We start from the raw sequence: 17,884 nt of genomic DNA, 5'->3' as shown, positions 1-17,884 counted from the left end.
AAATTCTCTGATTTCAGCTTCTTCAATGTGAATATTTCTGGTTTCTTTGTTCCTTTATGACAATAAACTGAGTCTCTCTTTGGTTTGTGGACAAAACAAGACATTAGAGGACGTCGTCTGGTGGTTTGAGAAACACTGATTGATGTTTTTCAACATTTTTTAACATTTTATTGACCAAACAACTAATCGATTAAATAATCAACAGATTAACCGATGATGAAAATAATCGTTAGTTGCAACTCTAATACCTGTAATCGTTACTTCCCCACTACGATTATTATAGTAAATAATTGTACAACACTATGAATGTGTAAAATCAAATATAGTCACATTATTGTCACATTCAGGGATGCAAACAGCGCGCCGAAAAGCGAAACTCGCTTTTTTCATGACCAATTAGGTGACTTGTGTGAATCGTTCAACCGGAAGTACCAAACAGAGTTATAGCTACATGCAAACAATATAGAAATAAATGACAGAGCTACTAACAACCGGCCCTGCTGGAGTCTCCATCATGAAAGTTTTATCAATCAGCGCTTCCAGATTCCAACCGGTAGTCATGGACACATGACACTCTCCAAGTTTGGTCCCGAGTGACAAAAAGCAGGTGTGAAAGCAACCGCACTAACTGAAAAATGAAACAATGTATCATTTTAACCTTTGGTGCCGCACTAAACATGTGTGAAAACACCCTAATACCACGATTAAAAGTGAAAACATGCAATGGTGACATCCCTGGTCACATTTTACTCTTCTGTCACGTTGAGAACTGTAGCAGGAATGAAGCAGCTTAGAACTTGAACAGAAACTAGAAACAGACCCGACGTCTAACGGAGACAAATTTTTTGCGTGATAAGATTACATACAAAGTCAATGTACAGACGCGACTGGACGTGAATTTGTGCCGGCGCGAATGAAGCGACGCGAATGAAGCGAAAACGCAAAATTCGCCCTTTTCAAAATATTTGCACGAATGCCGCAAGTAAAAACAAATATTCCAGCGGGCAAACTCGAGCGAGTAGAGCGAGGCGAATGTTTTACTCACGCCCGGTGTGAACGCACCGTGAGGGTTTTATCGGAGCGTTTACGGTGTCGATGACTGAAGTGACGTTTCCTCCATCGTGTGGTTTCATGTGCTGCTCTCACTCGTCTTCTCCCTCAGCGACTCCGTCTAATTCCTGGACCTGTTGACTGATGGTGACACAACTGAACTCTCTTTTTAGTCACTGTATAACACATATTATTATTATTATTAATATTATTATTATTATTATGGGATGTTTGTGTGGTTTAAAAGAAAATCTGTGTGTAAATGAAGTTTATAATCACTGTTGTTTGACCTCTGAACAGGTGGAGGAGCTCAGAGCGAAGGAGGTCTTCACAGGTTGCCATTGCCATAATAATCCCTATAGTCATAGCAGTAGGTTTGTTACCTTTAATTGTCGGTGCAAGCTGTTTTTAGAACGGCGGAGCAGAGCCGTGAGCTGTTCAGAGCTACGCTACGGAGGCTCATTATGGGATTTCTTGGTTTCCCTCATCAAACTCATCAAATACACAATCCAACAACTCCACAACGCTCTGGTGGACAAGTTGTGAGCTGCACATTCACCACGCTATGAGATAATAACACAACGTTACCACACAGAGTTGTTTTAGAGGGAAATTCATGCAAAACCGCTGATGTGCGTTGCCTTCAGGGACAGTTTTTCATCATCAGTCTCTGTATTTCCCTCTAAAACAACTCTGTGTGGTAACGTTGTGTTATTATCTCATAGCGTGGTGAATGTGCAGGTCACAACTTGTCCACCAGAGCGTTGTGGAGTTGTTGGATTGTGTATTTGATGAGTTTGATGAGGGAAACCAAGAAATCCCATAATGAGCCTCCGTAGCGTAGCTCTGAGCAGCTCACGGCTCTGCTCTGCCGTTCTAAAAACAGCTTGCACCGACAATTAAAGGCAACGAACCTACTGCTATGACTATAGGGATTATAGCAATGGGCCAATTTGCCAAAATGTTGAACTATCCCGACCTGTGGAGGCCTCTAGGTGTCTGTGCTCTCTGTGTCGTCACAACTCTGTGTGTGTCTGTCGCTGTGTGTGCGTGTGTGTGTGTGTGTGTGTGTGTGTGTGTGTGTGTGTGTGTGTGCAGGTGATGGGGCATCATAATGCTCTGCTCGACCCTCTGGGAATCAGCTGTGTGAATTTTGATGATGCTCCGGTGAACACCGGCTTCCAGGACGTCGGTGAGAGCCGCAACAAAAACAAACAGCCTGTGGTGTTAACGCTGCTTCTCCCTCCCACCTCCTCCCCCTCCTCCCCCTCTTCTCTTCTCTCCTCTTCTCCTCCCTCTCCTTCTCTCCTCTTCTCCTCTCCTCCTCCCTCTCCTCTTCTCCTCTCCTCCTCCCTCTCCTCTTCTCTCCTCCTCTTCTCCTCTCCTTCTCTCCTTCCTTTGTGTCAAAACCTCTTCTTCTCCTCCTTCTCCCCCCCTCTCTCCTCCCCCCCTTTTCTCTCTCCTCTTTCTCCCACCTCTTTTTCTTTCTCCCCCCCTTTCTCTCTCTCTCCTCTTTCTCCCTCCTCCTTTTCTCTCTCTCTCCCTCTCTCTCACCCCCTCCTCCTTCTCCCTCCTCCTTTTCTCTCTCTCTCCTCTTTCTCCCTCCTCTTTTTCTCTCTCTCCCTCTCTCCTCTTTCTCCCCCTCTTTTTCTCTCACTTTCACTTTCACTCTCCCTCTCTCCTCTTTCCCCCCCTCTCTGTCTCTCTCTCTCCTCTTTCTCCCCCTCTCTGTCTCTCTCTCCTCATTCTCCCCCTCTTTTTCTCTCTCTCCCTCTTTTTCTCTCTCCCTCTCTCCTCTTTCTCCCTCCTCTTTTTCTCTCTCCCTCTCTCTTTTTTCTCCCTCCTCTTTTTCTCTCTCCCCCTCTCTCCTCTCCCCCCCTTTTTCTCTCTCTCCTCTTTCTCCTCCCCTCTGTCCTCTCTCCCTCCCCCCTCTTCTCCTCCCTCACTCCTTTACTCCGATGCTTCTCATCCACTCGTCACTCCACATCCTCCCTCCTTTCCCATTATGTTGCATCATTTCCTCCTCACCTACCTCCTCCTCCTCCTCCCTCCCTCCTTCTATCATTTCGTTCAACCTTCCTCCTCCTCCTCCCCCCCTCCCCCTCTGTCCCGGGTGGGCTCTGTGCTCTCGTCACTTCCTGTAGATCCGAGGTCACCATGTGGCCCAGTTGGACCCCCTCGGCATCATGGACGCCGATCTGGACTCGTGTGTCCCCACTGACATTATCACCTCCTCCGACAAGCTGGGTGAGGAGATAACCCCCCCCGACCCCCTCCCCCCGTCTCTGTAGACCCAGTCTCCCCCCTCAGTCTCCCCCCCGTCGCCCCTCCTGTCCGGGGAGCGCTTGTTTCTGTCGCCTCACTGTCCTCAGGAAGGTTTTCACTCCGTTCCTGTGGACAGTGAACGTTTCTTTCTGTTTGTCTTGAACCTGAAGCCTCCGTGAGACGTTCAGGGACCTCCTCATACACGGGGAACATGTGAAACTCTACTCTGTATGACGAGCATCTCTGAGACTTTTCTGTTTGAAACTAACACCGTCCGTCCGTCCTCAGATAACGGGAATAATCCTGTCATCTTCTCATCACCTGCTACACTGATTGTCGGCTCTGTCTATTTCCTGAATCTTCTCTTTCAAATCAAACTTCCCAGCGGTTCGTCCTCAGAGTGTCTGTGTTACGTTACATTAGGATGATGAGGAGGAGGAGGAGGAGACTCGGCCTTAAACCTCTAAAGTCTCCGGTGCAGAACGAACCAGCTGTGGCATGAAAAAGTCCAAATCAGCTGCTGCTTTTTAAAGAAAACATCCAGGAGGAAGTAGTGTCCGTGTTGGGGACTACTTTCTACAGCGGATTAATCTACACAGTTGTTTTGTGTCTGAACCTGAGACTGAGGAAGAACCAGACGTCACTGTGATCCTCTCCTCTCGACCTAAAACGTTGTGTAGCGTTTCTGAGACGACTTCAGCCTCACTGAGGAGACACTAACATCGTAGTCCCGCTACACGTTGGTTTCGTGCTTGGTGGTTAAGAATCGGCCACTGCTGCTGAGCTCTGTGTTAGCTGCCGTTGGCTCGCCTGTCGTCACACGTTTCAGCTTCTGCTTTGACCCGTTTGTTTCTGTCGGCCGATCGCTGTGAATGCACAGACTGTGTCACCACTGTGTGAAACGGAAACGGGCGAGACAACGTCCCCAAAACACAGAAAACATGCTGCTCCTCAGACGCTCTGTGAAGGGAAACTCTTGGTGTTAGCATCGTTAGCTCACTCCAAACAACCAAACATGCTGACAAGTAGAAGTCGAATAATTGTGTTGTTGAAGTTCCTGATCAAGGAGCCGCCTGGGAACTAGTTCCTAGTTCTGATGTAAGGTGTCCGGTAGGAGGAGGAGTCACCTATAGCAGGTGTTAGCGCTGTGGAGGCTGTGTTCACACCAACCTCCATGTTTTTAGTGTGAAGGTCTGAACAAGCCCTGTTGTTGTTGTGTGACTGGACGTAAACAGGCCTGATCAGCCACTGAAGGGTTGCGAGGGTGTCTAAAGAGTGGGCAGTCCTTCAGAGAGGGTGTCTAAAGAGTGGGCAGTCCTTTAGAGAGGACGTTTAAAGAGTGGGCGGTCCTTTAGAGAAGACATATTAAGAGTAGGCAGTCCTTTAGAGAGGACGTCTAAAGAATGGGCAGTCCTTTAGAGAGGACATCCAAAGAGTGGGCGGTCCTTTAGAGAAGACATCCAAAGAGTGGGCGGTCCTTTAGAGAGGACATCCAAAGAGTGGGCAGTCCTTTAGAGAGGATGTCTAAAGAGTGGGCAGTCCTTTAGAGAGGACATCCAAAGAGTGGGCAGTCCTTTAGAGAAGACATCCATAGAGTGGGCAGTCCTTTAGAGAGGATGTCTAAAGAGTGGGCAGTCCTTTAGAGAGGATGTCTAAAGAGTGGGCAGTCCTTTAGAGAGGACATCCAAAGAGTGGGCAGTCCTTTAGAGAAGACATCCATAGAGTGGGCAGTCCTTTAGAGAGGATGTCTAAAGAGTGGGCAGTCCTTTAGAGAGGATGTCTAAAGAGTGGGCAGTCCTTTAGAGAGGACATCCAAAGAGTGGGCAGTCCTTTAGAGAGGATGTCTAAAGAGTGGGCGGTCCTTTCGAGAAGACATCCAAAGAGTGGGCAGTCCTTTAGGGAGGATGTCTAAAGAGTGGCCGGTCCTTTCGAGAAGACATCCAAAGAGTGGACAGTCCTTTAGGGAGGATGTATAAAGAGTGGGCGGTCCTTTAGAGAAGACATCCAAAGAGTGGGCAGTCCTTTAGAGAGGACATCCAAAGAGTGGGCAGTCCTTTAGAGAAGACATCCATAGAGTGGGCAGTCCTTTAGAGAGGATGTCTTAAGAGTGGGCAGTCCTTTAGAGAGGATGTCTAAAGAGTGGGCAGTCCTTTAGAGAGGACGTCCAAAGAGTGGGCAGTCCTTTAGAGAGGATGTCTAAAGAGTGGGCAGTCCTTTAGAGAGGACGTCTAAAGAATGGACAGTCCTTTAGAGAAGACATCCAAAGAGTGGGCGGTCCTTTAGAGAAGACATCCAAAGAGTGGGCGGTCCTTTAGAGAGGACATCCAAAGAGTGGGCAGTCCTTTAGAGAGGATGTCTAAAGAGTGGGCAGTCCTTTAGAGAGGACATCCAAAGAGTGGGCAGTCCTTTAGAGAAGACATCCATAGATTGGGCAGTCCTTTAGAGAGGATGTCTAAAGAGTGGGTAGTCCTTTAGAGAGGATGTCTAAAGAGTGGGCAGTCCTTTAGAGAGGACATCCAAAGAGTGGGCAGTCCTTTAGAGAGGATGTCTAAAGAGTGGGCGGTCCTTTCGAGAAGACATCCAAAGAGTGGGCAGTCCTTTAGGGAGGATGTATAAAGAGTGGGCGGTCCTTTAGAGAAGACATCCAAAGAGTGGGCAGTCCTTTAGGGAGGATGTATAAAGAGTGGGCGGTCCTTTAGAGAAGACATCCAAAGAGTCGGCAGTCCTTTAGAGAGGATGTCTAAAGAGTGGGCAGTCCTTTAGAGAGGACATCCAAAGAGTGGGCAGTCCTTTAGAGACGACATCCATAGAGTGGGCAGTCCTTTAGAGAGGATGTCTAAAGAGTGGGCGGTCCTTTAGAGAGGATGTCTAAAGAGTGGGCAGTCCTTTAGAGAGTACATCCAAAGAGTGGGCAGTCCCTTAGAGAGGATGTATAAAGAGTAGGGGTGTAACGGTACACAAAAGTCACGGTTCGGTACGTACCTCGGTTCAGGGGTCACGGTTCGGTACGGTTTCGGTACAACAGACACTAATTGAATGTAAAACTAAAATCTGTCTCGTGTTATAAAAGTTAAAAGAAAAAAGAATACAAAATAAAACAAGTGCATTAGGAGTGTTATAATGCCATTCATTAATTCTAGAGGAAAAAAACGTGCACTTGACAACTGGCAACTATTATTCGAATTATTAAATTATCATTAAAAAAATATTATTAAAAAAACAAAACAATAAACTGACATCAATGTTGGTTTACACAGTTAAATTAGACTAGCAGTTACTTTGGTGATGTTTCTGGTCCTGCCTGTGTTCATAAAACATATTAGGCAGCTACACGCACATCCCCCAAAAACACTGAAGACTAGGTGCTGGACCACCAAGAAAGACACAGGTAAGGAAAAAAGGAGACCGCACACTAGTTAAAAGCTCCCGTGACAGTTTAATGTCACTCACACGTTTCGGGCGTCAGCCCTTCATCAGACAAAATGTGTCTGATTATATATAGTGTGCGGTCTCCTTTTCTCCTCACCTGTCTGTGTTCATGTCAAGAGGCTTAAAAGCAGCGGGATAAGTTGTTGCACACAACTAGTCTTTTTACTTGCACCAGTGATTGACATATCGGGTTGAACATACGCTACGTGTTTGATGCGTTTCTAGCGACGCACCGCGCATCCGTGAAACATCGCCGACGGACTTTGTCCGGTGGACCAGTCGCGAGCATGGATGTATTATGGTCGCGAGCCGCCGCCGCCGCCGTTTGTTTCATTGAGAAGCCACAGTGACATGAATGAAGCAGACAGCTCCTCCTCTAACTTCACTCTCTCATCACTTCTCTTCTTCGTCTGCTATGACGGCTGCAGGCAGCTTCGAGGCTCATTACCGCCACCTGGATTCGAGTGAGGACTCAACTTTTTTTTTTTTTTTTTTTTTTTTTTTTTTTAAATATTCATTCAGACGTATTCGTCGTGTGACTGTGTGCACCGAACCGTGACCCCCGTACCGTGACGGCACGGGACGAATACATATACCGTTACACCCCTAATAAAGAGTGTGCAGTCCTTTAGAGAAGACATCCAAAGAGTGGGCGGTCCTTTAGAGAGGACGTCTAAAGAGTGGGCGGTCCTTTAGAGAGGACATCTAAAGAATGGGCAGTCCTTTAGAGAGGATGTCCAAAGAGTGGGCGGTCCTTGAGAGAGGATGTCTAAAGAGTGGGCAGTCCTTTAGAGAAGACGTCCAAAGAGTGGGCAGTCCCTTAGAGAGGATGTCCAAAGAGTGGGCAGTCCTTTAGAGAGGACATCCAAAGAGTGGGCAGTCCTTTAGAGAGGATGTCTAAAGAGTGGGCGGTCCTTTAGAGAGGATGTCTAAAGAGTGGGCAGTCCTTTAGAGAGTACATCCAAAGAGTGGGCAGTCCTTTAGAGAGGATGTATAAAGAGTGTGCAGTCCTTTAGAGAAGACATCCAAAGAGTGGGCGGTCCTTTAGAGAGGACGTCTAAAGAGTGGGCGGTCCTTTAGAGAGGACATCTAAAGAATGGGCAGTCCTTTAGAGAGGATGTCCAAAGAGTGGGCGGTCCTTGAGAGAGGATGTCTAAAGAGTGGGCAGTCCTTTAGAGAAGACGTCCAAAGAGTGGGCAGTCCCTTAGAGAGGATGTCCAAAGAGTGGGCAGTCCTTTAGAGAGTATGTCCAAAGAGTGGGCGGTCCTTGAGAGAGGATGTCTAAAGAGTGGGCAGTCCTTTAGAGAAGACGTCCAAAGAGTGGGCAGTCCCTTAGAGAGGATGTCCAAAGAGTGGGCAGTCCTTTAGAGAGGACATCCAAAGAGTGGGCAGTCCTTTAGAGAGGACATCCAAAGAGTGGGCAGTCCTTTAGAGAGGATGTATAAAGAGTGGGCAGTCCTTTAGAGAAGACGTCTAAAGAGTGGGCAGTCCTTTAGAGAGGATGTCCAAAGAGTGGGCAGTCCTTTAGAGAAGACGTCTAAAGAGTGGGCAGTCCCTTACTAGAGTGACCAACTCTGGTGAGTTCACACAGCCGTTAAAGTTTCATGTTGTTGCTGGATTTAGCTGATGTCAGCCTGCTGTTGTCACGGTAACCTGTGCAGAATGGCTTCCAGTCCCGGGGGGGGTGAGTGTGGGTTGGTTGTGGTGTTGCTTCTGTGTGGAGGTGTGTTCGGCCTCAGCATGGTGTTATCTGCTTCCTCCCGTCTCCACCACCGCCACACCTTTGAGTTGAGTCTGGACCAACCAGGTGGTGTCGCCGTGGAGACGTCAGGGCGCCGTTTCACTCTGTCTCAGCTGTAGTAGCCGTAGCTGTGGTAGTTGTGGTGGTAGTGGTGGTGTGAAGTGGTCGTGGGTGTCCGGTCTTGAGCCGGCGGGTAGAAGCACTAACGGTGTCCGGGTGTCTCTCCCTCTGCTGCCCCCTGCTGGCGACCTTCCCCTCCAGACGTGGCCGTTTTCAAGGAGAGGCTGAGAATCCTGACGGTAGGAGGTACGAGCAGCTGCTGTCGGTCTGTCCCTGCTGCCGAGACACTGTAGCGTCTGTTCACTGCTGATCGTTCAGTGTCTGAGCTTCAAACCCTCCCACAGGTCAAAGGAAGTGTCCACAGGGTTGTCAGAAAATAAGAAGCAGGTCTACAACAGGAGGAAAATAGAGTTTAGACACTTTATATTGAAGGAGCCATCTGGTTTTGGACAATCACGTCTCCACAGTGGATGATTTAAGAGTTAGTCACATCACACACAGATGTCTGATCAATAGTGATGTCACGATTATAGATTTTCTTGGTACGATTATTGTCAGAAAAATAATCATGGTTTTACGGTTATCACGATTATTATGCATTAATACATTTCACAACACTATAAATGTGTAAAATCAAATGTAGACAAAATATAATGACATTACTAATCTCTTAATATAGGACCAGCTATTAATCCCCAGGGGGAAGTGTTTGAAATATTTAATCATTAATTGTCATCTATACCAAATGTTTAAGTTTATTTAAATTTTTTTTTTAAATTACAAATGACACGCAAACATTTAAATTCCTATGAATTAAGTGTTACGCTAGGTAAATGGACCAGTATCTGTGCATTTTCCTTTACTTTGGCGCATATATGCCGATATGGTTCCGACAATCTTTTTCGGAAGTAACAGTATTTAGGAATCTTTACGATCAATTAATTGTGGCGTTTAATGCCGCGATTAATTGTGAAAACAAGTAATCGTGACATCCCTACTGAACAACCATCCTGACAGACTTGAATGATCCAAAAAATCCTCTAGTTTGTGAAATTAGGTTTTAAAATCATCAAAAATCCATCTGTTCTCTCAGCTGGAGGCATGTCGGCTGCACTGAAGCCCTGTCCACTGGCTGAGCTTCGTCAAATTTCAACTTCTCAAAAGTAGCGCCGTTAGTAACACCGTTATTTTATGACATTGTTTTTCCCGTCACTGCTGAAATCTTAGTCCTTCAAAAACAGTTTTATCCTCAAACTCCACATTTCAGTTCTGTTCATATGTTATTTTTTATTATATGTTTAAATCAAATCAAATCTTGTATTTCACTTTACACTGACATTAATGATATGTAATGACGGGTCGGGCACATTACGCAACACAGAGGTTGTTCAGCTCAGAGCGTTTCACAGAGAAAACAGAAGATTCGTCATTAGAAACGACAGTAGTGCAGAGAAGAGGCTTAAAAACTGAGAACAGGAATAAAGCAGAGGACAAAGAGTCTGTCAGCACAGAGACCAGGAGATGTCTGGACACACCTGTTGATCAGGACAGACAGGTGGAGCAGCCTGTGAGTCTCTCTGGGTTTGAAGCTCAGACACTGAAGCTCAGCGTGACCTCATAGTGACCTCTCTGTTAGCTCTGTTAGCTTCTAGCTGCTAGTAGCACCAACTGTAGATTAGAGGAGAAGCTTCACCAGGTGACGGCCATTTTTTTTTATCTGAGATGAAGGGATAGTTCAACATTTTGTCAAATTGGCCCCATTACCATAATCCCTATAGTCATAGCAGTAGGTTCGTTACCTTTAATTGTCGGTGCAAGCTGTTTTTAGAACGGCGGAGCAGAGCCATGAGCTGCTCAGAGCTACGCTACGGAGGCTCATTATGGGATTTCTTGGTTTCCCTCATCAAACTCATCAAATACACAATCCAACAACTCCACAACGCTCTGGTGGACAAGTTGTGAGCTGCACATTCACCACGCTATGAGATAATAACACAACGTTACCACACAGAGTTGTTTTAGAGGGAAATTCATGCAAAACCGCTGATGTGCGTTGCCTTCAGGGACAGTTTTTCATCAAGCAGTCTCTGTATTTCCCTCTAAAACAACTCTGTGTGGTAACGTTGTGTTATTATCTCATAGCGTGGTGAATGTGCAGCTCACAACTTGTCCACCAGAGCGTTGTGGAGTTGTTGGATTGTGTATTTGATGAGTTTGATGAGGGAAACCAACAAAGAAATCCCATAATGAGCCTCCGTAGCGTAGCTCTGAGCAGCTCACGGCTCTGCTCCGCCGTCGTCAGGTCGTTTTAGCTCAACAACCTGATGTAGACTCAGAGTCTGTGATTGGCTCACACACACACACACACACACACACTCTCTCTTTCTCTCTGTGTGCGTGCGTGTGTGTGCGTTACATAACGTGTTGTGTGTGTGTATGTGTGTGTTTCAGAGGCAGACTGCCACTCTCAGTTTAGTGTGGGCTGCAGACGGAGCGGTAAACACACACACCTGTTTGTGCCTGACGACCTGTTAGTGGCTGCCATGGCCCCGCCCCCTTGTCATCGCCCCCGTTGCCCCGCCCCCTTGTCCCCCGTGGCCCCGCCCCCCTGTCAGGAGGGGGAGGGGCCGGCTAGAGCACTGGAAAAGAGAGTAAGGACAGCATTGGTTCAATGGAAGCGCCTCCTGGTGGAGGAATATGGGTATTGCAAAAGCGCCCAAGAACTGACATCTCTGCATTGTTGGTGAATGAGCAAGTGTGGTGTTTTCAATAATTTAAGGACATTTATAGATCACCCACGTTAATAGCATCATTGAGGATCCTTTACAGATAAATATTAAAGGGACAACGAGGAGTTTTGTTAAAGTGAAGTGTTTCCACTACATTTATGAGCCTCCGCACCGTGAAATTCTTTGACCGGTGCAAGACAGACTCATGTTTTCATTCATCAAGAATTAAAGTCAGAGGTTGGAAGACGATCACATACCGTCGTAGTTCCCACCATAAACGGAGATTCGGCGGCGTTATTCTCATGACTCGCCACGAAACCGAAAGTAAAGAAACGCTGGTCGGCTCGCCCAGCATTTCCACCACCACTAATAATAACAAAATAACCATAGAGACAAAACCATAGATTTATCTAAAATGGAGCCATTAACAAGTGGTAACGTAGATTCATCCACATTAATATGAGACTTTTTCATAACCAAATAGAAACTCCTCGTTGTCCCTTTAATGTTTCAATCTACATTTTGTAATAAACTAATTATAAGTGTAATCTGATATGACCAAGACACCTAAAAACAAAAACACGGCCGTTTTCATCCATTTACAAGCAAGTGGGCAACACACATACATTGGAGTGAATGGGTTTTCTGGGCGCTTTTGCAATACCCATATCCTGCCACTAGGGGCGCAAAACCCTTAAACCCTTAAACCCTTATTACCACGGGAGTCAATGGTGGTGTCGTTACTCTCTCTTCCAGCGCTCTAGGGCCGGCGTGCTGCCTGTCGATTGGCTTCACGTTCACACAGAGGCGTTGTGTGTGTGTGTGCGTGTTTGTATTTGTGTGTGTGTGTGACTCCGCCCCCCAACGCCGCCGTCGCCTCTGCCGCTGCTGCTGCTGCTGCTGGTGCTGCTCTCTGATTGGCTGAATCCGCGGTCGCTCTGTCCAGCTCAGCCTCTTGATTTCTGATTGTTCGGCCGTTTGAGCGCAACAGGAAACGTTTTTTTGGGGGTTTTTTTGTGCCGGTTGTTTCGTTGGATTTAAGGACACGGGAAGTTTATAAGTCGATGATGTCACAGTGTGATGTCACTCCCCCCGACCCCCCAACACACACACACACACTCTCTCTCTCTCTGTAACATCTCCTCTAACTCTCCCATAATCCCTCTGGGCTGTGAAATAATAATGATTAAACAGCCGTAACCAACCAACCAACCATCCATGCATCCATCGATCCATCCCATAACTGTTGCCATGACGCTGCTCCTCTTCTGGTTGTTGTTGTTGTTGTATTTGTGTTTTATTTTGTTTAGTTTATGAAACAGGAAGTCGTCTCAGCTCGTGGACACTTCTCCTTCCTCCCGTCCAGCCACGTAGAGGCCGAGTGTTAAAGGAATAGTTCACCAAAAAAATATATTATTTATCTCATAATTATATGAGAGTCAATAGCACCAGACACAAAAACGTCCATAAAACTACACAACAACCCTTTAATATTCCTCCACACTGCTCGTCCACTGCAATCCAAGTGTCCTGAAGGGAGATAGTCCAGAGTTTACTGGAAACTACCTCATTTAGGACATTTTAACATCCTAAACAGGAATGTTTAACCCTCCTGTTGTTCTCCTGGGCCAGGGAAGGAAGGAAGGAAGGAAGGAAGGAAGGAAGGAAGGAAGGAAGGAAGGAAGGAAGGAAGGAAGGAAGGAAGGAAGGAAGGAAGGAAGGAAGGAAGGAAGGAAGGAAGGGAAGGGAAGGAAGGAAGGAAGGACAAAGGGAGATATGGGAGGAAAGAAGGAAGGGAAAAAGTAAGGTAAATTAGATGAAAAGATTGGGTCAAAAAGGAAGGAAGAAGTAAGGACGAAGGGGAAAAGGATTGTGGAAAGAAGGAAGGAACAGAATGGGTCAATTAGATCAAAAGAGGAAGGAAAGAAAAATGGAGGGAAGGAACAGATTAGGTCAAGGAAGGAATGGGGAAAGGATTGTGGAAAGAAGGAAGGGAGAAAGGAAGGTAAGTCAGATGAAAAGATTGGGTCAAAAAGGAAGGAAGAAGTAAGGATGAAGGGAAGGAAAAAAGTATTGTGGAAAGAAGGAAGGAAAGAAATATGGAGGGAAGGAACAGAATGGGACAATTAGATCAAAAGAGGCAGGATGAAGAAGGGAACGAAGGATGAAAGGAAGCGGAAGGATGGAGGAAGGGAACAGATTGGGTCAACAGGACTGTTTAAATATACTTTCTTTGTGTTTATTCTACATTAAATTGATGATTTAACATAAATAAATATTCGTTATGAGCTTCAGTCTTAAGGCGACAAATGCAATTAATTAATTAGTTGATCAATTAATCGCGATTAATTCCAGAAAATTGTGCGATTAATTAGTTTATTTTCCTTTTTTTAATGGATTGACGGCCGTATACATGCCATCATACTCCAACGAGCTGCAGACTTTACACCCATCTGTATCTTTGAGCCGGTTGCTTTTCACACACACAGCCCCCCCCCCCCCCCCACAGAGCTCAGTTTACCTGCAGCAAGTGAACGCATCACTAGATAAACTCACACACATGAAGCAGGAAGTGGTTTTAATGTTTTAATGGGACTGGGACTACTTTCAGCGGCGGATGAATCCACGTTGTGTTGAAGAGGAAACTGAGCTCAGAGCGTTTTGATGTGAACGACACTAACGAAGAATCTCTGCTTCTATCTTCATCTCTTTGTGTTTGACCTTTGATCCCTCGTTTCCCTCCTCCTCCTCTTCGTCCTCTTCCCTCCTCCTCCTCCTTCTGATCCTCCTCCTCCTCCTTCTCCTCTTCTTCCTCCTCCTCCTCCCCCCTCCTCTTCCTCTTCCGCCCTCCTCTTCCTCTTCCTCCTCCTCTTCACCCTCCTCCTCCTCCCCTTTCTCCTCCTCCTCCTCTTCCCTCTTCCTCCTCCTCCTTTTCCTCCTCCTCTTCCTCCTCTTCCTCTTCCCCCCTTCTCTCCTCTTCCTCTTCCTCCTCCTCCTTCTGATCCTCCTCTTCCCTCTTCTTCTTCCTCCTCCTCCTCTTCCTTCTTCTTGCTCCCCCTCTTCCTCCTCCTGCTCCTCCTTCCTCCTCCTCCTCCCCCCTTTTCCTCCTCTTTTTGTACCTCCTCTTCCTCTCCCCCCCTCCTCTTCTTCTACCACCTCCTCCTCCTCCCCTTCCCCCCTCCTCTTCCTCCTCCCCCTCCTCTTCCTCTTTCCTCCTCTTCCTCCGTCCTCCCTTCCCCCCTCTTCCTCTTCCCCCCCCTCCTTCCCCTCCTCCTCTTCCTCTCCCCCCCCTCCTCTTCCTCTTTCCTCCTCTTCCTCCATCCTCCTCCTCCTCCCTCCTCCTCCTCCTCCTCCTCCTCCTCCTCCTGCATGCCTCCATGTGTCTGTTTCTCCTCCATCTTGGTTGACACTAACTCACCTGTGCATGTTTCTCACATCTCTGTGACCTCCTCTCCTCTCCTCACCTCCTCCCCCCTTTATCTCCCTTAACCCCCTCCCTCCCTCCCTCCCTCTCCCCCCCTCCCCTCCCCTCCCTCCCCTCCTCCTTCCTGTCCCCGTGGTGCATCATGGGACATGTAGGCTTCTACGGTCTGGATGACTCCGACCTGGACAAGGTGTTCCGGCTGCCGACCACCACCTTCATCGGCGGCTCGGAGAGCGCGCTCCCCCTGAAGGAGATCATCCGCCGCCTGGAGGTAACACACACACACACACACACACACACACACACACATCTCAGGTTTTCTTAAAGTAAAAGTGACATTTCGCAGGTGTTAGTTTGCAGGTTTTTCCATTGGAAGCTGTTTTCTTTTAAATTCTCGTTCCGTCAGACTTCACTTTGAGGAAGATGGACGACGTAAGTGTCTTGTGCGAATAAGAGATTTTTTTTGTGGAGCGGATTGTGAATGCCGATTTCACAGATGAACTATAGATAAGTGATGTCACGATTATTGTCAGAGAAATACCGTTAAGTTCGGAATAGAAGTCGCAGTCTTATTTTTGAGGGTCAAGTCTACAATGTGAAGTTTCTGTGCTGCTTGTTATTTTAAATTAAACAAAGAAAAAAGAGATTGTGGGGTTTTAAAGGGATAGTATCATTTTTTTTAAAGTGGGGTTGTATGATCTCCAAATAGCCCCTAAGTACTTTAATTGCAGTAGAAGACTCTCTGCACTCCTCCCGTTAGCAACGCCAGCCCATAATAGCCCTGCCCAGAGATTTACAACATACAGTGTTGTGAACAGACTAGGGCCCGACCGATTTATCGGCGAGCCGATTAAATCGGCCGATTATAGCCCGTTTGAAACTAATCGGTAATCGTCCAAAACTCTGCGATTGTCGCCGATATTTTCAGGAATAAAATGCAGGGAATAAAACTTGGTTTTACTTTGAAAAGATTCCCCCGCACCGGCGCCGACCTCATGACAAACTCCATCCACTACCACCTCAGTCACAGCACACAGCAGAGTGACTGATCTGTCTTTCTGTTTCCCTTTTTTTTTTTTTTTTTTTTTCTTTTTTTTTTAACCGCGGTCGGGTTGTGAATTAATTAATTAATGCTCGTCTCCGGCCGTGTTGGGTCCGAGATTCAACAAGCCGGTCGGGGTCGGGTTTTACCGGCACCAGTATGCTCATTTATCACCAATAAACACAGTAGATGAGGGAGGGAGTGACTGAGCTGAGGCTGTGTGACGGGTGGGGGGGTCCGCGGTGTGGAGCATTGCGGGACTCTGACTGCAGCGGGGACTATCATGTCTCTGCTCTGTGACATTGTGAGACTGACCGCCGGTGAGCGCTTTGACACGGTGCCGGGCACGGCAGCAACCGCTGATCGCTTTTAATTGAAAAGAGAGAGAGAGAGGGAGAGAGAGACGCCGTGCCGTGTAAAAAAAACAACAACAAAAAAGTATCACGTGTCATGACTTCCTGTATTTGGCCCTTCAAAATAAAAGCCCATATTGATTTTGACTTCATTTTGACAAGACAGGGCTTCAAATGTTTTTTTTTTTCATGCAACCAATCGACCAATTAAATTGTAGTCGGCTAATGATTTTTTGGTCGACCAGGCAGCCCTAATTTATATATTATATAATATATATAGATATATTATTATAGTAATACAATTTTAAAACTTAATTAAAAAAATAATAATAATCGGCCGATTAATCGGTTATCGGGTTTTTTCCCCCCTAATAATCGTAATTGGCATCGGCCCCAAAAAATCCATATCGGTCGGGCCCTAGAACAGACCCAAAGAAACGGCCTATTTTCACGGCCTAAAAGAGGTTTTACCTGAAAAAAATTACACAGTTCCATTGTTCACTATAATATAATTTTTTCCAGCCCTTCAAAGTGCAGGAAAAACACAGTTTTTATTTGGACCTAACCAACTCACGTATCCCTCCGCCCAGGGTTAGCGCCCACCGATCAGCAGTTGGTTCGGTCCAAATAAAAACTGTGTTTTTCCTGCACTTTGAAGGGCTGGAAAAAATTATATTATAGTGAACAATGGAACTGTGTAATTTTTTTCAGGTAAAACCTCTTTTAGGCCGTGAAAATAGGCCGTTTCTTTGGGTCTGTTCACAACACTGTATGTTGTAAATCTCTGGGCAGGACTATTATGGGCTGGCGTTGCTAACGGGAGGAGTGCAGAGAGTCTTCTACTGCAATTAAAGTACTTAGGGGCTATTTGTAGATCATACAACCACACTTTAAAAAAAATAATACTATCCCTTTAATCTTTTTTTTTTATTTTTTACATATGACACTCTAACATTTAAATTCCTACCAATTCACTGTTAGGTTGATCCTTACGTAGCTGATCTACCGATGTGGTTCCGACATGATATTTTTTTTTGGAAAGTGATGGTATTGCGTATGAGTTTTCAGACATGTGACAGACACGGTGTCCATGGTAACGGTGGTGTTGTGGTGTTGTTGTTGTGTTGTTGTGGTCGTGCCCCAGATGGCGTACTGCCAGCACATCGGCGTGGAGTTCATGTTCATCAACGACCTGGAGCAGTGTCAGTGGATCAGGCAGAAGTTTGAGACTCCGGGCGTCATGCAGTTCACTCTGGAGGAGAAGAGGACGCTGCTGGCCCGCATGGTCCGCTCCACCAGGTACACAACTACTACACAACTACTACACAACTACTACTGCTGCTACACAACTGCTACACAACTGCACCCGTGGTTCTCAAACTTGAAGCAGACACCAGAAATACACAAATATTTGTTCTGAGACTGAAGAATGTTACTTTTTCAGTCAATGTGCGTTCAAATTATGGCGTGCATTCTTGGAAATATTGTAGAGAAAATTCTGGAAAAAAATTGCGAGATTTCTAAAAATAAAAATAAAAAAGTAAAAAAAAATTCTAGAAAGTTTTGAAAAAAATTCTAGAAAAGTTTTGAAAAAATTCTAGAATGTGTTAACATTTCAAAAAAAAATAAAAAGTAGTCATTCAAATTCCTCAAAGTTTAAAAATTCTAGAAAAAAGTGGTAAAAAAAAAAGTTCACAAAAACAATTTTAGAAAATGTGTGGCAAAAGAATTTAAAAAAAAAAGTTGGTAAAAATTTCTTTAAAAAAAATTAAAGAATAATTTCCAAAGAAA

General features: G+C 46.0%; 1 protein-coding gene across 2 annotated transcripts in view; it reads left to right on the top strand.

Annotated features, from left to right (window-relative positions):
- The window catches only part of ogdha (oxoglutarate dehydrogenase a), a 52,287-nt gene that overhangs the window by 11,861 nt on the left and 22,542 nt on the right, over positions 1-17,884 (top strand). Inside the window, exons 4-8 of one of the 2 annotated variants that reach the window (XM_083978980.1) lie at positions 3,195-3,297; positions 8,747-8,791; positions 10,997-11,041; positions 14,854-14,969; positions 17,238-17,392. In XM_083978980.1, coding sequence (XP_083835106.1) covers positions 3,195-3,297; positions 8,747-8,791; positions 10,997-11,041; positions 14,854-14,969; positions 17,238-17,392 — 464 coding nt within the window. The remainder of the gene's footprint in view (positions 1-3,194; positions 3,298-8,746; positions 8,792-10,996; positions 11,042-14,853; positions 14,970-17,237; positions 17,393-17,884) is intronic. The other variant, XM_083978981.1, reaches the window with a different exon arrangement.

This window comes from Trachurus trachurus, assembly GCF_905171665.1.
Source record: "Trachurus trachurus genome assembly, chromosome: 9".
Classification (NCBI taxonomy): domain Eukaryota; kingdom Metazoa; phylum Chordata; class Actinopteri; order Carangiformes; family Carangidae; genus Trachurus; species Trachurus trachurus.
This window is presented reverse-complemented; position numbering and strand designations above follow the sequence as displayed.